The sequence below is a fragment of the Chlorocebus sabaeus genome, chromosome 6, assembly GCF_047675955.1.
Source record: "Chlorocebus sabaeus isolate Y175 chromosome 6, mChlSab1.0.hap1, whole genome shotgun sequence".
Classification (NCBI taxonomy): domain Eukaryota; kingdom Metazoa; phylum Chordata; class Mammalia; order Primates; family Cercopithecidae; genus Chlorocebus; species Chlorocebus sabaeus.
In genome coordinates, this window is record NC_132909.1 from 392053 (window position 1) to 412994 (window position 20942).

At 47.2% G+C, this 20942-nt stretch overlaps 1 protein-coding gene across 9 annotated transcripts in view; it reads right to left on the reverse strand.

Moving 5' to 3' along the window:
* Positions 1–10135, reverse strand: part of ZNF544 (zinc finger protein 544) — a 41491-nt gene extending 31356 nt beyond the window's left edge. For 3 of the 9 annotated variants that reach the window (XM_073015788.1, XM_073015781.1, XM_073015783.1), the window contains exons 1-2: positions 8286–8387; positions 7399–7546 (exon numbers count right to left, since the gene is read on the reverse strand). Coding sequence is in view for 3 of the 9 variants with exons in the window: in XM_073015792.1 (XP_072871893.1) it covers positions 8286–8409; positions 8868–8984 (241 nt within the window). In the remaining 6 variants the exon portion in view is untranslated. Of the gene's footprint in view, positions 1–7398; positions 7547–8285; positions 8410–8867 lie in introns of those variants that run through there. The other 6 variants (XM_073015782.1, XM_073015792.1, XM_073015780.1 and 3 more) reach the window with 6 other exon arrangements.
* Positions 10136–20942: the final 10807 nt, after the last annotated feature.

Sequence of the window (20942 nt, forward strand, 5' to 3'; positions counted from 1 at the left end):
AGGCTGAGGAAGGAGAATGGCAAGAACCCGGGAGGTGGAGCTTGCAGTGAGCTGAGATTACGCCACAGTACTCCAGCCTGGGTGACAGAGCGAGACTCTGTCTCAAAAAAACAAAGAAAAGAAAAGAAATGGAATGTGAATGATTAGAATTGCTATTAGATGACAAGTTTGGGGAGGAGGCATTCACACCTTACCAAAAAAGTTTTAAAATATAACATAAGCTATGACAAAATGTTCAACTTGCAAGACTTAGAATTGGTGTGAGTATGTACACATTTATCTGACTCCCAACATTAAACTTACTCAAAAGAACAAAGTGGGCCAGGCACAGTGGCTCACGCCTGTAATCCCAACACTTTGGGAGGCCAAGGCGGGAGCATCGTTTGAGCCCAGGAGTTCGAGAATCGCCTGGGCAACACAGGGAGACCCTATCTCTACAAATATATATACATATATATATTTTTTAATTGGCCGGGCATGGTGGTGCATGCGTGTGGTCCCAGGTTCTTGTGAGGCTGAGGCAGGATGATTGCTTGAGCCCCGGAGGTTGAGGTTGCAGTGAGTAGTGATCGTGCCACCACACTCCAGCCTCAGTGACAGAGTGACACCCTGTCTCAAACAACAAAAAGAAAGGAAAAGAGAAAGAGGAGAAGGAGAAAGAGGAGGAGGAAAAGAAAAAGACGACCCCTACCCCAAAAAGGTAAATGCTAAACCCATCATTCCCTGATGCTGAAATGGTCACACTGCCACATCACACACACATTACAGGGAGTGTGCAGGGCTGGTTTAGCAAGCCTGGGTCGTCCACACCCTGCACTTTTCTTTTTCTTTTTTTTTTTTTTTTGAGAAGGAGTTTCACTCTGTCGCCCAGGCTGGAGTGCGGTGGCATGATCTCAGCTCACTGCAAGCTCCACCTCCCAGGTTCATGGGATTCTCCTGCCTCAGCTTCCTGAGTAGCTGGGATTACAGGCGTGCATCACAATGCCCAGTTAATGTTTGTATTTTTTAAGTAGAGGTGGGGTTTCAGGATGTTGACCAGGCTGGTCTCAAACTCCTGACCTCAAGTGATCCACCCAGCTTAGCCTCCCAAAGTGCTGGGATTACAGGCGTGAGCTACCATGCCTGGCCGACACCCTGCACATTCTTAAGAAAGGTCTGTGCTGTGCACGGTGGCTCATGCCTGTAATCCCAGCACTTTGGGAGGCCAAGGTGGGCAGATCACAAGGTCAGGAGATCGAGACCATCCTGGCTAACACAAGGAAACCCCATCTCTCCTAAAAACATAATTAGCCGGGCATGGTGGCGGGTGCCTGTAGTCTCAGCGACTCGGGAAGCTGAGGCAGGAGAATGGCATGAACCCGGGAGGCGGAGCTTGTAGTGAGCAGAGATCCAGTCACTGCACTCCAGCCTGGGCAACAGAGTGAGACTCTGTCTCAAAAAAGAAAAAGAAAGGTCTGATCCTTGACTGGCTGCTGGGGGGTAACCTCTGAGCCCTTGGGCTATCCTGCCTGATAAAATGTCTTTGCCTGCCAGGGGCACTGGGCCATGGTGTATTAGGGGGATCTCTGGAGGGCGTGAGTAGCCAAAGTAATTTATATGGGTTCCATGCCTACATAACAGATCCCTCAATGAAAAAACCTAAGCACCAAGGCTTGGGTGAGCTTCCTGGTCCACACGGTCATTGGAGAATTAAGCACTGTCTACGCAGCTTCACTGAGCACTGAATGAGCTGAACGCTGGTCCTGGCCTCTCCCGGACTCCAGCTTATGTGCCTTTGCCCACTGTAATTTTTTTTTTTTTTTTTTTTTTTTTGAGACGGAGTCTTGCTCTGTTACCCAGGCTGGAGTGCAGTGGCGTGATCTTGGGTCCCTGCAACCTCAATCTCCTGGGTTCAAGCGATTCTCCTTTCTCAGCCTCCCAAGTGCGCGCCACCACACCTGGCTAGTTTTTGTATTTTTAGTAAAGACGGGGTTTCACCATGTTGGCCAGGCTGGTCTCGAACTCCTGACCTTGGGCGATCCGCCCACCCCGGCCTCCCAAAGTGCTGGGATTATAGGCGTGAGCCACTATGCCCAGCCTTGTAATTTTAATCTGTATCCTTTCAATGTACTAAACTGTAACTGTGAATATAAGAGCTTTTCAGAGTTCTGTGAGTCCTTCTGGTCAACCTGTGAATGGTCTCAAGGACCCGCACACAGTGAACGCCAGGCTTACTTAATAAGAAACAGGCCTTCAGGAATTTCGAGAAAGGTGGGCCATTTCTTCACAGCAGTGGTCCTCAACTGGGGGCAGTTTTGCCTCAGGGAACATTTGGCCACGTTTGAAGACAGTTTCGGGAGTTTGGTGGGAGTAGAGTGGGGAGGAGGTGCAGAAGGGGACAGCTACTGGCTGCCGTCTGGTGGGCAGAGGGTAGGAAGGTGTAAAACATTCTACAGCTCACGGGGCAGCCCTAGAGGATGATCTGGCCCCAAATGCTGACTGTGCTGAGCTGAGAAACTGCTTTACAGGGAGGAAGAACCTTGCGGGCAAGGCTGTGTCAGGCACAGGACTCTTCAGCCTGAGGCCAACCTCACACACCAGCAGATGTGAAGAAAACCTGCAGCCGCAGAGCGCCCAGCCCTGTTTAGTTTCACCACCTTCTCTTCCTGAACACAAAGAAAAACTCAGAGGCCAGTCAGTCAGGACACAGTAACAGCAAATGCTGAACACTCTGCCTCCCCTGCACAAGGAGGAGAAACTCACCCTGACACCACCAAACCTGCATCCTGTGTCCCCTCCCTGTTCTGCCTGTCCCTTTGCATGCTGATCAGGGCTTTGCAATTTTTTTTTTTTTTAACCGTGACTGTAGTGAGTTGAATGATGGCCACATCCTAATCCCTACAACCTGTGAATACGTGACCCTACGTGGAAAGAGGAGACCCACATTGAAGATCTTTAGATGGGGAGACTGTTGGGGGTAAGCCTGGTGTCACCACAATGATCGCTACAGTGAGGGAGGTGGGAGGACCAGAGACAGAGGAGGAGAAGTGACAACAATGGCAGGCTCCTGAGCCAGAAACCCACACCCCCTCTGTACTGAGCGCATCACAGACCCTCAGAGTTTAATGTTTGAGTATTTACGACTTTTCCAAATTTCACCCTCACATCGGCCCTATAATGGCCACTCTTGCCTTCACACATGCCTGCCTTTCTGCATGTGTATGTTTAGGTTAAATATTCAAAAGCAGAATTGCCAGGCAGCTCCCAGAATGCTGCACACAGGTACACATGCAAAGGGAAGAACTGCTCCTTGAGCTATTCTAACGCAGTAAGAGAGGAAAAGCAGCAGTGTCACCATTAACAATGATGAACTCTGGGCTCGCTCCAAGTGCCAGGCTCCAGGCCAGGGATGTAAGTGGGACCCAGACTCAGCAAGGGCACAACCCCAGCCTGTGCGGCCTTTTCCCAGGTAGCAGGGAGGCCACATGAGCAAACAGGCAAGAATAATGAAGTGCAGTCAGCATTGGATTAAGGAAAGACTATAGTGCTACGGCCACAGGATGAGGTTAAGGGAGGGGAGGCACTCCAATGCACAGGCAGAGGCTGAGGCAGACTGGAAACCTCACCCCAGAGATTGGGAAGACCCTGGCACATCCCATGACCTGAGCATAGAGAAAGGCAAGGGCCACAGCTAGAGAAAGTCCCATACAAGTTTAGAATTCTATCTCAGAGAGAGAGAAGGCATTGCTGGGCTTATGTAGATGTTGGCAGGCTGGAGAATCCACTGTGGGGAGTAAAGGTGCAATAAGGAGAAGAAGTGGCTATCACCAAAGGCCTGGACTCAAGGGACAGCAAAATGGAGAGAAGTGGGCAGATTCATTCTCTACATTGGAAGTATAATCAGTTATGCAATAGAATTGGGAGCGAAGGCTCAATAATGACATCTCTTTTTCTAGATTCAAGAACTTGGGAAAGTTTCTATCTTTTCCCAGAGTGAACAAGAAGGAGTGGGGGAATCAAGACATGTTAAGGCTGGATACAATTTCCAAGTGGGAATGTTACACAGCCAGTTACGTTTGCCAGCCTGAAGCCCAGAGAAGAAATTGGGGCACCACAATAAAGATATTTAAGTCCACGAGACTCAGCAGCACTTAAACTAAACAGGAACAATCGAGCTACAGAGAGGGAACAGGACCCAGGGCCAAGGGAACTCAATGATTTACAGATCTAATAAAGCAGGGGCCTTGAGTACACAGAAGAAAATCTAGGCCTTCTAATTTTCCGTGGGCAGAATATATTACAGACAGAAGTGTGTAGATAAATCTATGAATTATCTACTTTGACACCATACTTAAAATAATTTATTATACTCTATTTTGTCTTCCTGATCAAATTCTAAGATCAGTGTTTTAGTTTCTCATATAGTCCTTCTCATATTTCCTTTAAGTACACAATTTTTGTTTTATATCTATGCTATGGTGTCTGGCCCATAAACATTCAAGATTAATGTATCTTCTTCCTATAGCCTTTTATCACTAAAGAGATGATAAGGCCAGGCCTTAATCCTGTAATCATGCCTGTAATCCCAGCACTTTTGGAGGCTGACGTGGTTTGGCTGTGTCCCCACCTAAATCTCTTCTTGAATTGTAGCTCCCATAATTCCCACGTGTCATGTTATGGGAGGGACCCAGGTAACTGAGTCATGGGGGCAGGTCTTTTCCTTGCTGTTCTTGTGACAGTCTCACAAGATCTGATGCTTCTATAAAGAAGAGTACCCCTGCACACACCCTCTTGCCTGCTGCCACGTAAGGTGTGACTTTGCTTCTCTTTTGCCTTCTGCCATGATTGTGAGACCTCCCCAGCTATGTGGAACTGTGAGTCGATTAAACCTCTTTCCTTTATAAATTACCCAGTCTTGGGTATGTCTTTTTTTTTTTTTTTTTGAGATGGAGTCTCGCTCTGTTGCTCAGGCTGGAGTGCAGTGACGCGATCTCAACTCACATCACGTCTGCAAGCTCTGCCTCCTGGGTTCACGCCATTCTCCTGCCTCAGCCTCCCAAGTAGCTGGGACTACAGGTGCCTGCCATCATGCCCGGCTAATTTTTTGTATTTTTTTTTTTTTAAGAGACAGGGTTTCACCATGTTAGCCAGGATGGTCTCAATCTCCTGACCTTGTGATCCACCCACCTCTGCCTCCCAAAGTGCTGGGATTCCAGGCATGAGCCACCGCGCCTGGCCCGGGTATGTCTTTATTAGCAGCATGAGAACAGACTATTACAGAGGTCAAAGCAGGAAGACTGCTTGAGCCTAGGAGTTGGAGACTAGCTTGGACAACAAAGTGAGACCGAATCTCTACAAAAAAATCAAAAAGTTAGCTGGGTGTAGTGGCATACACTTGTAGTCCCAACTACTGAGAAGGTTGAGGTGGGAGGCTCACTTGAGCCGGGAGTTCAAGGCTGCAGTGAGCTGTGATGGCATCACTGCACTCCAGCCTGGGTGACAGAGTGAGACCCTGTTTCAAAAAAAAGAAAAAAGAAAAAAAAGAGAAAAGTATCCTCATGCTGTTGAACTAAAGGTCTACCTTATCTGATACTATCTTGCCACCCGTTTCCTTATTTGTTTTCACTGATGGATCTATTCTCATCCTACCACCTGTTTGTCAAAGCCTGGATCATCTGACTCTTCTAAGTAGCACGTATCTTTAACTTTTTATTTTCAATTCAAAGTGTCTACTAAAACAAGAGTTCTACCTTCACATTTACTGTGAAAACTAGTCATATTTCTGCCATTACATATTATGTTTTCTATTACTTTTCAAGTTCAAGACCAGCCTGGACAACATGGTGAAACCCTGTCTATACTAAAACAATAAAAAAATTAGCTGGGTGTGGTGGCGCACATCTGTAGTCCCAGTACTTGGGAGGCTGAGGCACAAGAATCGCTTGAACCCATGAGGCGGAGGCTGCAGTGAGCCAAGGTCATGCCACGATTCCAGCCTGGGTGACAGAGCGAGATCCTGTCTCCAAAAAAAAAAAAAAAAAAAAAAAACCAGGACTATTTTTTTGAAATTGACAAAATATTTAAGCTTCTTTAATGAAAATAACGATCTATGAGAAAGAGAGGTGACAGTCACAAACAGTTCACAATAAAATAAACTGCACGGCTGAAAAATACAAAAAGCTGCTCTGTATTAAAGACATATAATCCCAGCACTTTGTGAGGCCAAGGCAGGAGGCGCTCTTGAGGTCAGAAGTTCGAGACAAGTCTGGGCAACATGTGAGACTCCGTCGGTAAAAAAAAAATAATAATGAAGACATGAATCAAAACATGCTGGGGCCTATGATCTCAGCCTCCTTCCCTAGAAAATGCCCCAAGCCTTCCTACCTTTCAGAATCCACTGACCACTCAGGCTGTACTTCCTATAGGACAGGCACTGTACCCTGTTCTCTGCCTGAATTCATGCATTTGATCTTTCTTGTAACCCCACAAAGACAATTATCAGCATTTACCCTGTTTTCTGAAAGAGGAAACCAAGGCAGAAAGAACTGGAGTAAAACTTAACTGAGGCCTTGTGGTTGGGGAGTGAGAAGTGGGGAGCTCCATGGCTCATAGCCCTAAGCACACTACCACTCAGGCTCCCAGCTTCCCCATCTGGTACACCCAAGCCCAGCCCAGCCCAGCCCAATGCCCCTGTTCTTTTTCTTAGCATCCTTGGCCTGAGGTCCATCTCTTGGCCTCTCTGACCTGTTTGTTCTGTGTAATCTGCCCATGCCCTTGACTGCCCTCTCTGCCCAACCCTGCTAGTTTCTGAGTCCTGGGTGGTATACGAGTTCAGGAACACCAGTATCTGCTCAGTCACCATCCCCTTACAGCTGCAAGCTCATGATCTCACTCCCTACTTCAGCCCCCTTCCACCACTGTCCTCTCTTTGCAGACAAATCAGCCTTTTAATTCACTCCAAGGGATGACTCTGGACTCTTTCAACTTCCTGGCACACAAACTCCTGCAAGCCTGCACTCATTAGTAGCTCCCTTCAAATTCTGAGGTCAGATGTCTTCTCTCTGGTCAAGATGAATCCATAGCCCAGTGCCCCACCCCCATGCCTCTTCTCCTCTCAGCTGAGGCCTGAACAGAGTGACCAACACTTTGTTTTCCCCTCCTTATCTTGCCCATCCCTGCCCTGCTCTCTCATTCCTGAACACACACACAAACACAAATGTAGACCACACCCAAGAGGTCTGCCCAATATCCTATGTGATACTATCCTGTCCTGATGCTCCTGGCCTTCCCTGGGGAATCTCTCACTGCCTGTGTCCATCTCTGCTCTCTAACCCTGTCCTTCCTTGTCTGGAGGCATCCAAGGGCAAGGGCTGAGAACACTCACTTTGCAACCTGCTTTCAAAGTACTGCCTCCATTACCTGCTGCTGTAGGACTCTGAACGGGCCTCTTTAACCTCTCCAGGCCTCAGTTTCCTCATCTGTAGACATCTGGAAAGACAGCAAGCCCTGCCTTGTGAGGATCCTGAAAGAACTGAGTTGCATTTACGGAGCTTAACATTGTGCTGACCTGCAAAAGGGGCACAACAGATGTATTCATAGTGATTATATTTGGACATAAAATTCTCCTTCTGTTCCTCATACTGGACCTGTGTGGGGGCTGAACTGGCAGAAGTCCCTCTGGCTGCAGGGCTAGGGAAGGAGTTGCTTTCTCTTTCCTTTTCCAGTTTTCTCCTTCCCTGCTTGTGGGGTGATGTTTCCAATCTACTCCAGGTTACATGTCCAGCCCAAACGTCCTGGACTTCCTGCCACTGCCATTCCCTCCTCCACATTCAGTCATGTCACCCACATGCTCCTCAACTCCCATGCAGAGACTGACCAGGAATTCCACAACTTGCTTGCACTGTGACTTCTATCCTGGCTCCACGCTGGAAACAGAAACACAGTCTTCCTCCACTCCTTCCTGTCTTTTGGCATCCCTCCTTAAACGGAGTCATTTCCACAATCAGATGTTTCCCTACTCCCTTAGACTCTGAAATCCAACCCCATGCCTTCCTCATTAGCACTGCCTTGTACGGTCCCCATCAAATATCACCCAACACAAATGCAACCCCGATCCCTCACTTACAGGCGTTACATACACATCCCATCCTGTTCACCTCTGTAGTCTCTCACTGGGGTGCACCAGCAGCGCTTAACCACTGCAGGCTCCCAACACCCCAGTTACCCCTGCCCTGCCAGGACTGGCCTTAATCTTCTCTTCACTTGAAAAATACACACGTTCTCTTCAAGGTTCAAGCTTCACGTACCATTGGAAGAAAATGTGTCCACGTCTGGAGCTGGGATGACCTCTGGGGTCCAATAGGCGCCACCTGGTGCCGCTGTACCAGGAGGCTCTTGGCTGCCACCTGTGGATAAGCCGCAGAAGATGAGCTGCGGGAGGAAAAAAGGGCCGGGAGAGGCCCACTGGGTCGGCAGCCCCAGAGCTCCATACTCCGGCCTGAATCTCCAGCCCCTGCAGCCCTCGACCCAGGCCCCCTCTGTCGGGAGGGCCCGCCCAGTCCCCTGCCCGGACCTGCGAGGGGGCCCGGCCCTATCAGTTCCCTCCCAGCTCTGCAGCAAGAGCCCCCCGACAAGCTCAGACCCAGCCGGGCGCTGCGGCAGGGGAAATCTGACTGGACTGGCCTTCCCTGTCCCTGAGGCCGGAGAGATCCCGATCCCATCAGGCCCCTGCCCTTGCCCGGCCTCGCCGCATGAGGGACCCCCGCAGGCCCTGCTCGTTTCTCCGGCACGCCCAGGTCCCTTGGGGCGGCTCTGGCCTGGTCCTGCGCTCCGGCCGCACCCGGCTAACAGTGAAACCTCCGCGCCAACCTTGAGGGGGCCAGACTCACCTGCACGCACCGGACAATGGCGCTGCTTCCGGTGGCCGGCGGACGTGCCCGCGCTCCGCGCCACGAACAACTCCCAGAATTCCGCGCCGCGGCCGTTGCTCCCACAGGTATATTCATTGCCGGCGGGAGCTTGGCGTCCCGCGGCGGCGAGACGAGCTTTTTCCTGTGTTCGCGACTAGCATTGTGGCTTAGGGAGTTGCTTCCCGCGGCTCTGCTCCTTGGCGCGCCTGTGCCCTCCACCTTGAACGGGCCACGCTGGTTCTCATCCAGCAACCGAAGCCGAGACTGTGGAGGCGGCGCCCGGCGTCCAGGGCGGGACTAGCGCCTGATGGGACTCGGCGCTGTCATCTCCTCAGGGGCCTTCCCGGCGCCTTGGCCTGCTGGGGTGAGAGACGAAGACCGCCATGAGAACGGTCCGAGGCCGTTAACCGGAAGCCCAGGGGCAAGGGCGCCCGCCACCATCTGCGCCTGTGGCAGGGACTCGGGGACAGCCTGGGCGTGGGGTCGCGTCCTAGTGACAGAAACAAGCCCCGGGTGTGCCCACTTGGAGCATTCCGTGTGGAAGCTGGAAGCACGCTAACTGGAGGCGGCGATTCGTCCTGGGTGATTGCTCAGTCGAGCCTATTTGGCTTTCTGTGGTAGCTCCTAAGTGGGACAGGGAAAAAAATAGGGAGGCTGGCAGTTAGTGACCAAGTTCTGTTTCGTACCTATTGCTGCAGAAGTTGTGGGTCAGAGTTCTGTTTTTATAAATGGTCTCATGTTCAGTCTCAGTGCGTTGTGGGCCTCAGTGTCTGAGACCCACCACCTGCTGACCCGTCCTGGCTCTTCAATGAGGGAGAACACAGGAAACTTTCCTACGAATGCCAGATAGGCGGGAACCACTGTGGCTCAGGCATCCTCAGCTCCTGGTCTGTGTTTTTGTGTCTGGGGTGCATCTGTGACTAACCTTCCTTTGCTTGACTGTCTTGTGCCTGACCTTGTCGATAGCTTTACCCAACAGTCGTCACCTTTTTACTTGCTTATTTTCATACCTGGCTAGCACGACCCCGCAATTTTTAGATTCTTCCAGGAAATCTAGAATCTAACTCCCTAAGGGGGGATCTTGATGGATTCTAAGCTAATCGGAATGGACTCAAGCCTCTTGCTGTGTGAATTAGGCAAGGGTATTCTGGCCAAGGAGAAATAAGGCTGCTAGGGGTTTCCTGGGAAGGTTCCCTCAGTCTTGTGTGTGTGTGTGTGTGTGTGTGTGTGTGTGTGTGTGAGACGGAGTCTCCCTCTGTCCCCCAGGCTGGAGTGCAGTGGTGCGATCTCAGCTCACTGCAGGCTCCGCCTCCCGGGTTCACGCCTTTCTCCTGCCTCAGCTTCCCGAGTAGCTGGGACTACAGACACCCGCCACCACGCCTGGTTAATTTTTTGTATTTTGCCGGGCGCGGTGGCTCACGCCTGTAATCCCTGCACTTTGGGAGGCCGAGGCGGGCGGATCATGAGGTCAGGAGATCGAGACCATCCTGGCTAACACGGTGAAACCCCGTCTCTACTAAAATACAAAAAAATTAGCCGGGCGCGGTGGTGGGCGCCTGTAGTCCCAGCTACTCAGGAGGCTGAGGCAGGAGAATGGCGCGAACCCGGGAGGCGGAGCTTGCAGTGAGCCGAGATCGCGCCACTGCACTCCAGCCTGGGCGACCGAGTGAAGACTCCGCCTCAAAAAAAAAAAAAAAAAAAAAAAATTTTTTTGTATTTTTAGTAGAGACGGGGTTTCATCCTGTTAGCCAGGATGATCTCGATCTCCTAACCTTGTGATCCCCTGAGGCAGGAGAATGGCACGAACCTGGGAGGCGGAGCTTGCAGTGAGCTGAGATCACACCACTGCATTCCAGCCCAGGCTACAAAGCGAGACTCTGTCTCAAAAAAAAAAAAAAAAAAAAAAAAAAAAATTTCAAACATACAAAAGTAGAGAAAATAGTGTAATGAAACCCCCTGTTTCACCCATGCATCAATCACCCTCACCTAGCTTCACTGACTGTCAGCATTCTGCCTTTTACTCTATCCCTACCTGCTCCCAGCTCCCAGGGTTATTTTGAAGCAAATCCTAGACACATCATTTCATCCATAAATACTTAAGAATTTAAGAATGTATCTCTAGAGCCAGGCGCTGTGGCTCACGCCTGTAATCCCAACACTTTGGGAGGCCGAGGCGGGTGGATCACGAGGTCAGGAGATCAAGATCATCTTGTCTAACAGAAACTCCATCTCCATTAAAAATACAAAAAATTAGCTGGGCATGGTGGCGGGCATCTGTAGTCCCAGCTACTCGGGAGGCTAAGGCAGGAGAATGGTGTGAACCTGGGAGGTGGAGCTTGCAGTGAGCCAAGACACTCCAGCCTGGGTGACAGAGCGAGACTCTGTCTCAAAAAAAAAAAAAAAAAAAGAATATCTCTAAAAGACAATGCTTTTTTCTAGAATGGGCAAATCCGAAGACACAAAGTGTTGTCAGGGCCTAGGGAATATTGAGGAGAAATTCCAGTCAATGGGAATTTGAGAAACTCTGGCTTCTTTCTGGGATAATGAAAATGTTCTAAAATTTATTGTAGTGATGGTTGTAAAACTGTGAGTATATTAAACCATGTACATTTTAAGTGGGAGAATGGTATGTGAATTACGTCTCAAGCTGTTTAAAAATCAACAGCAAGACCTATTAGAAAAAAAAAGATATAATGGGAAAAAAGGATGACTTTTTTTTTTTTTTTAGACAATGTCTCACTGTGTCGCCCAGGCTAGAGTGCAGTTGCCAGGCACGATCTTGGCTCACTGCAACCTCTGCCTCCCGGGTTCAGGCAATTCTTCTGCCTCAGCCTCCTGAGCAGCTGGGATTACAGGCATGCACCACCACGCCTGGCTAATTTTTGTGTTTTTGGTAGAGACGGGATTTTGCCATATTGGTCAGGCTGGTCTTGAACTCCTGACCTCGTGATCCGCCCACCTTGGCCTCCCAAAGTGCTGGGATTACAGGCATAAGCCACCACGCCCGGCAAAAGAATGATTTTTTAAAATAACTACACAATCATTAATTCACCTATAATGTTAGGAATAGTTTCTTAATATTATAAAATATTCAGTGTTTAAGTTACCCCAATTGTGCCTTTTTTTATATTTATTCAAATTAGGATATGAACAAAGTTCATACCTTGCATTTGGTTAATATGTACTGACGTCTCATATGGTTTCTCCCACATGTGATTTTTCATTTTATTTCCATTTATTTGTGTTTTGTTTTGTTTTGTTTTGAGATGGAGTCTTGCCCTATCACCCAGGCTGGAGTGCAATGGCGCAATCTCGGCTCACTGCAACCTCCACCTCCCTGGTCAAGCGATTCCCCTACCCCAGCCTCCCAAGTAGCTGGGATTACAGGCGTGTGCCACAACACCCATCTAATTTTTTGTATCTTTAATAGAGACAGGGTTTCACCATGTTGGCCAGGCTGGTCTTAAACTCCTGACCTCGTGATCCACCCGCCTTGGCCTCCAAAAGTGCTGGGATTACAGGCTGAGGAGGCTGGAGCAGGAGAATCGCTTGACCAGGGAGGCGGAGGTTGCAGTGAGCCAAGGTCGCACCTGGACTCCAGTCTGGGTGATAGGGCGACACTCCATCTCAAAACAAAAGTATGAACTTTGTTCATATCCTAATTCAAATAAGTAAAATATAAAAAAGATACAATTGGGGTAATTTAAACACTGAATATGGATTCAGCCATATGTGGATTTTTAACATATTGAGTGTGTTTTAATTCATTTCAGTGAATAACTTAATTCTCCACTTGACCCAACCTTGGTCAAGAGGAGCTCCTTCAAGCTTGCTCCTATGTCCTTGTGACATGACCCCAGTACTCTTTGATAGCTTCTTTGCTTTCTGGTATGGGCATTCTGCAAATGTCCTGCTTCAGCCCTGGAATCTGTTATTTCCCTGAGGAGCCTGGTTCTTTTTAGTGGGAAATGTGTTTCAGAGACCACAATCTGTGCACTAGAACGACTCATTATTACTAGGGTAGCCATTATAGACTTCTTCAATGTAAAATTACTTTTTAAGAAAAAATATATTTTGGATTTATCCTGATATTTCTAATGAGATTTAGGATTATAGTGATTTAATTTTTTTTTCTTTTTTTTTGAGATGGAGTTTCACTCTTGTTGCCCAGGCTGGAGTGCAATGCTGCAATCTCGGCTCACTGCAACCTCTGCCTCCCAGGTTCAAGCGATTCCCCTGCCTCAGCCTCCCAAGTAACTAGGACTACAAGCCCGCGTCACCACGCCCAGCTAATTTTTTGTATTTTAGTAGAGTTGGAGTTTCACCATATCGGCCAGGATGGTCTCAATCTCCTGACCTCATGATCCGCCTGCCTCGGCCTCCCAAAGTGTCTGGATTACAGGTGTGAGCCACCGCGCATGGCTGCAAACATACTTTAATATGGTGAAACAATCAGATACATCATGCATTTTTCACTTTGTAGCATGTTTATGTCTTACAGAATCTGCCTAAAGAAACTACACACAGGGTCTCACGTGGAAAAATGTTTAATAAGAACTTTGATATTACATCTCTGTCTATTGTTTCCATGTCTGTATCAATAATGCAGTCGTCTGAGGAACAACTTTCTCCACATCAGTGTTTATATTATTCATTTTTAGGCTTAGTGCTTAAGCTTAGTGATTGCCTTTTGTAGGATTGTGTCATAAGAGCAAAGAATGACCATATATTGTTACATTAAAAATGTTACCTTTGGCCGGGCACGGTGGCTTATGCCTGTAATTCCAGCACTTTGAGAGGCTGAGGCAGGTGAATCACCTGAGGTCAGGAGTTCAAGACCAGCCTGGCCAACATGGCAAAACCCTGTCTCTACTAAAAATACAAAAACTAGCCGGGTGTGGTGGCAGGCACCTGTAATCCCAGCTACTCAGGAGGCTGAAACAGGAGAATGGCTTGAGCCTAGGAGGTGGAGGTTGCAGTGAGCCGAGATGGTGCGACCGCACTCCTCCAGCCTGCCCCTGTCTCAAAAAAAAAAAAAAAAAAAAAGTTACTTTTACCTTGATGTCCAAATAAAGGGGAAGAAAATATTTTTAATGTTATGGCTGGGCACAATACCTCACACCTGTAACCCCAGCACTTTGGGAGGCTGAGGTTGGAGAATCACTTGAGACCAAGAGGTTGAGGCTGCAGGGAGTGATGATCCTGCCACTACACTCTAGCCTGGAAGGCAGAGCGAAACCCTGTCTCAATTTAAAAAGTTCATTCGCCAGGTGTGGTCACTCACGCCTGTAATCCCAGCACTTTGGGAGGCCGAGGCGGGCGGATCACAAGGTCAGGAGATCGAGACCATCCTGGCTAACATGGTGAAACCCCATCTCTACTAAAAATACAAAAAATTAACCGGACGTGGTGGTGGGCACCTGTAGTCCCAGCTACTTGGGAGGCTGAGGCAGGAGAATGGTGTGAACCTGGGAAGCAGAGCTTGCAGTGCGCCGAGATCCTGCCACTGCATTCCAGCCTGGGCAACAGAGCAAGACTCCATCTCAAAAAAAAAATAAAATAAAATAAAATAAAATAAAATAAAATAAAAAGTTCATTAACAGTTTGATTCAAGAATGAGTTATCTGGTGCCTGACATGACTAGAATGCTGCCTGAAAGGCCTTTCTGCACTGATTATATATATACGCTTTCTCTCTATTATGAATTATCTGGTGTTCCATAGGTCAGATAGTCTCCTGAAGGCTTTTTCACATTTAGACATTCATGTTGGTTTTTGACCATATGAATTTTTTGATGCATACACAAGAAGGTAAGAATTCTGTCTGAAAGTTTTTCCACATTGACTACATTTATAGGCTTCTCTCCAGAATGAGTTCTTTGCTGTTCAGTAAGGTGAGAATTCTTGCCGCAGGATTTTCCACACTGGTGACATTCATGAGGTTTTTCTCTAGTGTGAAATCTCTGATGCCAAATAAGTAATCAGCTACAGCTGATTTGTCACACTCAGGACACTCCCAGTTTCTCTGAGGTATGATTTATCTGATGAGCAACAAGTGAGAACTGTAATTGAAGCATTTCCAACACTGATTACAGTCATGAAGCTTCTCTCCAGTATGAGTTATTTTATGTGCAACAAACCCAGAGCTGTATAGCAAGATTTCCTACCTTGAATACATTCATAAGGCTTCTCCCCATTACGCTCTCCTTGATGCAAATTAAAATCAAGGATGTCACTGAAAGATTTCTCACATTGATTACAATGGAATTGTTTTTCTTCAGTGTGAGTTTTCTATTGCCCAATTAGATAAGACCTCCTGCTGAAAGCTCTCTGATGTTCCTGATATTCCCAGAGTCTGCAGTATGAGTTATGCAGTGTCTAACAAGGTGGGAGCACCAGGCTGAAAAACTTTCCACATTGATTACATTAATAAATTTTCTATCTGGTATAAGTTGTGATGTGCAAGTAGGTGAGAGTTCCATCAAAACGATTTACCATGTTGAATACATCCATGGGGTTTCTGTCAAGGAGGAGTCCTCCCCCTTTGAGAAAGACAAGAGCTGTAAAAGAAGTTTTTCTCACATTTATTATAATCATATGAATTATTTTATCTTTTTTTTTTTTGAGGAGGCAGAGTCCCGCTGTGTCGCCCAGCCTGCAGTGCAGTGGCATGATCACAGCTCACTGCAAGCTCTGCCTCCAGGGTTCTGCCATTCTCCCACCTCAGCCTCCGGAGTAGATGGGACAACAGGCGCCTGCCACCACGCCTGGCTAATTTTGTTTTTGTATTTTTAGTAGAGACGGAGTTTCACCATGTTAGCCAGGATGGTCTTAATCTCCTGACCTCGTGATCCGTCCACCTCGGCCTCCCAAAGTGCTGAGATTACAGGCGTGAGCCACCGCACCCAGCCAAATTATTTTATCTTTTAAGACTCTCTGGTATACAGCTAGGGATATACTGGGGGTTGTTTTTTGTTTTTTCCTTTTGGTCAATAGATCTAGTGTTGTTAAAGTTGTCTATATTTACTATAGTTATAAAATTTTCCTCCTGTATGACTTTTCTTGTGAATATTAAAGGGTAAAACATGGCAGAAATAAAGATTATTGTTGGCATGCTTGTACAGTTTATCTTTTGTTTGCTTTCTTATTAGTTGATTAAGGTGAAACTCTGACAGAAAGTTGGTGCACACTCATTTTTGCACAATTTTTCACTTCCATAATTTTTTTTTTTTTTTTTTTTTTTTTGAGACGGAGTCTCATTGTGTCGCCCAGGCTGGAGTGCAGTGGCGTGATCTCAGCTCACTGCAACCTCTGCCTCCCAGGTTCAAGCGATTCTCATGCCGCAGCCTCCTGAGTAGCTGGGATTACGGGCATGTGCTACCACGCCCAGCTAATTTTTGTACTTTTAGTAAAGATGGGGTTTCACTATGTTGATCAGGCTGGTCTCAATCTCCTGACCTCGTGATCCGCCCGCCTCGGCCTCCCAAAGTGCTGGGATTACAGGCATGAGTCACCGTGCCCAGCCATAATTTTTCTAATGATTATTGAAATAAACTTTTCAAACTTTTATTCTGTGAGCCAGGTTTATGGAAATATTATAATATGAATTATCTGCAGTGGAAAAAAGTTGGAACTCAGGAAATAACAGAAAATTCAAACAGAAAATGACATAGACTCCCATCCTGAAATCAAATCTATGTTTTGATTTTTGGATGACTCTATTTCATTTTTGCCCAAGCACATGCTCACTTTTACATGTCTAGTAAAACTTCATACATTGTGGCTGAGCTCGGTGGCTCACGCCAGTAATCCCAGCACTTTGGGAGGCTGAAGTGGCCAGATCGCAAGGTCAGGAGTTCAAGACCAGCCTGACCAACGTGGTAAAACTCTGTCTCTACTGAAAATACAAGAATTAGCCAGGCATGGTGGTGGATGCCTGTAATCCCAGCTACTCGGAAGGCTGAGGCAGGAGAATTACTTGAATCCGGGAGGCAGAGGTTGCAGTGAGCCAAGATCATGCCATTGCATTCCAGCCTGGGCGACAAGACAAGACTGTCTCAAAAAAAAAGAAAGAAAAAAGAAAAACTTCATACATTGAACCTTACATTCATATTTTCTCTTAACTAATTATAGCAGACATAGATTTCAATTTGCTCCAGCCTACTTCTTCCCCCCTCATTTGCACCTCTTCCAGTGTAAAATCCTAGCATTCACCTCCCACACCCTTCTCTGTCTCCAAACACTCATAAACAATACTGTAGTAAACACCCCTGAACACCTAGGATTAGTGCCTTCATTTCTATAGGTCAGAGACTCTCCAGTGGGACTGCACAAGTTGAAGGATAAGTGTATTTTTAATTCTCTTAGGTATTGCCAAATTGCTTTCCAAAGTGAGAATAATGATCCCTATTCTTTCCAGCATTGGGTATTATCCTTTGTATTTTGCCAGTATTTTGGGTAAAAGTAACATTTCATTTAATTTGTATTCCCTAGCTACTTGTGCTTTCAGGATCTTTACATATTCTTACTGGTTATTTGGGTTTTGTTTTCTGTGTTTTGTCTAATTAATTTTTTTTTCTTTTTTAGCACTTTATAGGAGCTCGTGATAGTTTATAAATGTTAATGTCGTCTGTCATTTGTGTAACAAATATTTTTCTCAGTACACAATTTATTTCCTTTTTAAAATCTGTGGTATCTATTTTAGCATACAAAAAAATCTTTTTAGGCCAGATGAAGTGGCTCATGCTTGTAATCTCAGCACTTTGGGAAGCTGAGGCAAGAGAATCACTTGAGCTGGGCACGGTGGCTCAAGCCTGTAATCCCAGCACTTTGGGAGGCCGAGACGGGTGGATCACGAGGTCAGGAGATTGAGACCATCCTGGCTAACCCGGTGAAACCCCGTCTCTACTAAAAAATACAAAAAACTAGCTGGGAGAGGTGGCGGGCGCCTGTAGTCCCAGCTACTTGGAAGGCTGAGGCAGGAGAATGGCGTGAACCTGGGAGGCGGAGCTTGCAGTGAGCTGAGATCCGGCCACTGCACTCCAGCCTGGGCGACAGAGCGAGACTCCGTCTCAAAAAAAAAAAAAAAAAGAGAATCACTTGAGACCAGGAGTTCAAGACCAAACTGGCCAACACGGCAAAACCCCTCTCTACTAAAAGTACAATAATCAGCCAGGCGTGGAGGTGCATGCCTGTAATCCCAGCGACTCAGGAGGGTGAGGCACGAGAATCGCTTGAACTCAGGAGGCGGAGGTTGCAGTGAGCCGAGACTGCACCACTGCACTCCAGCCTGGGTGACAGAACAAGACTCTCGGAAAAAAAAAAAAAATTCTTTTTATGTAAATTATATATGTCTACTCTTCCTTTATGAATAGATATGAGTTTTTTGGTCTTGCTTAAAAAAGCATTGCAAGCCATAGATTTTATGTTTATGTAGTCTTCTAAATTTTCTTTTGCACTTTTTAAAACATGCAAATCTGGCCAGGTGCAGTGGCTCAAGCCTGTAATCCCAGCACTTGAGGAAGCCGAGGCAGGTGGATCACTTGAGGCCAGGAGTTTGAGAACAGCATGGCCAACATGGTGAGACCCCATCTCTATTAAAAATACAGACGGGGTCTCACCATGTTGTGAAATACAAAAATTAGGGCATTATGTAATTAGGGCAAATTGTAAAAATACAAAAATTAGGGCATTATGGCACATGCCTATAATCCCAGCTACTAGTGGGGCTGAGTGGGGAGAATTGCTTGAACTTGGGAGGCAGAGGTTGCAGTGAGCCAAGATCATGCCACTGCATTCCAGCCTGGGTGACAGAGCAAGACTCTGTCTCAAAATATAAAAAATTTTTAAAAACACACAAATCATTAGTCTATTAGGAATTACTTTTGTTTGGGGTCTGATGCAGGCATCAGCTTACCGGGAGAGCTAGAATTCTCCCAAAATCACTTTTCAAATAAGCTATCATTTTTCTTCTACACATCCATTTGTCAGTTCTTACAATAACACCACTCTGTAGCAGGGCGTGGTGGCGGACACCTGTAATCCCAACAACTCGGGACACTGAGGCAGGAGAATCGCTTGAATCCGGGAGGCGGAGGTTGCGGTGAACCGAGATCGCGCCATTGCACTCCAGCCTGGGCGACGGAGTGAGATTCTGTGTCAAAATAATAATAATAATAATAATAATAATACCATTCGGTTGAGATTATAATGGCATTTTAATATCAAGCAAGGCCAGTTCTTTGACTATTATTTTGATTATAATTTTCTTGACTGTCATAAGCGTTTATTTTTCCTTTTGATCTTTTAAATCATTTTCTTTTTTTTTTTTCTGAGATGGAGTCTCACTATGTGGCCCAGGCTGGAGTGCAGTGGTGCCATCTGGGCTCACTGCAAGCTCCGCCTCCCAGGTTCGTGCCATTCTCCTGCCTCAGCCTCCTGAGCTGCTGGGATTACATGCGCCCACCACTGCGCCTGGCTAATTTTTTGTATTTTTAGTAGAGATGGGGTTTCACCGTGTTAGCTGGGATGGTCTCCATCTCCTGACCTCGTGACCCGCCCGCCTCGGCCTCCCAAAGTGTTGGGATTACAGGCGTGAGCCACCGCGCCCAGCCTGAAGCATTCTTGCATTCCTGAAGCAAACTGAGTTTGAATATACTGTCACCCTTTGGATAAATTGTTGAGTTTGATTTTTTTTTTTGAGACAGAGCCTCACTCTTGTCGCCCAGGCTGGAGTGCAGTGGCTCTGTCTCGGCTCACTGCAACCTCCACCTCCCGGGTTCAAGCAATTCTCCTGCCTCAGTTACCTGAGTAGCTAGGATTACAGGCACCCACCACCACGCCCGGCTAATTTTTGTACTTTTAATAGAGATGGGGTTCTCCATGTTGGCCAGGCTGGTCTCGAACCCTTCATCTCAGGTGATCTGTCTACCTTGGCCTCCCAGAGTGCTGGGGTTACAGGCGTGAGCCACTGCGCCTGGCCCATTTTTTTTTTTTTTTTTTTTTTTTTAGAGTGTTGCTCCATCACCTAGGCTGGAGTGCAGTGGCGCGATCTTGGCTCACTGCAACCTCTGCCTCCCAGGTTCAAGCAATTCTCCTGTCTCAGTCCACTGAGGAGCTGTGATTACAGGCGCCCGCCACCACACCTGGTTAATCTTTGTATTTTTAGTAGAGATGGGGTTTCACCATGTTGGCCAGGCTTATCTCCAACTCCTGACCTCAGGTGATCCACCCGCGCCTCGGCCTACAGGCATGAGCCACTGTGCCCGACCCTATGTTTGCTCTTTCATCCCTCTGAAATTGAACTTTCTGTGTGGTATTATGGAGGTCTGACTTAATTTTCTTCCCGACAACTATATACTCTCCCAGCACATTTTCTGAACATTCCCTCTTTTCTGGATAACTTGAAAATGGCTGCTTTATCATATGCCACAAATGCCATCTCTACATAGCTTTGTTGCATTGATCTGTCTCTGCTCCAGGGTCACAGTTTTTTTTTTTTTTTTTTTTTTTTGAGACGGAGTCTCGCTTTGTCGCCCGGACTGGAGTGCAGTGGCCGGATCTCAGCTCACTGCAAGCTCCGCCTCCCGGGTTTACGCCATTCTCCTGCCTCGGCCTCCCGAGTAGCTGGGACTACAGGCGCCCGCCACCTCGCCCGGCTAGTTTTTTGTATTTTTAGTAGAGACGGGGTTTCACCGTGTTAGCCAGGATGGTCTCGATCTCCTGACCTCGTGATCCGCCCGTCTCGGCCTCCCAAAGTGCTGGGATTACAGGCTTGAGCCACCGCGCCCGGCCCAGGGTCACAGTTTTAATTACTTCAGCTTAACAATACACTTTCATTTTGGTAAGACACTCCCTACCTTGTTCTTCCTGTTCAAAATTGTCTTAACTTTTGCCATTTTCCCTTGTAGATGATGATGATGATGATGATGATGATGATTTTGAGATGGAGTCTCACTCCTTGTCCAGCCTGGAGTGCAGTGGCGTGATCTCAGTTCAGTGTAACCTCTGTCTCCTGTATTCAAGGGATTTTCCTGCCTCAGGATTCTGGGTAGCT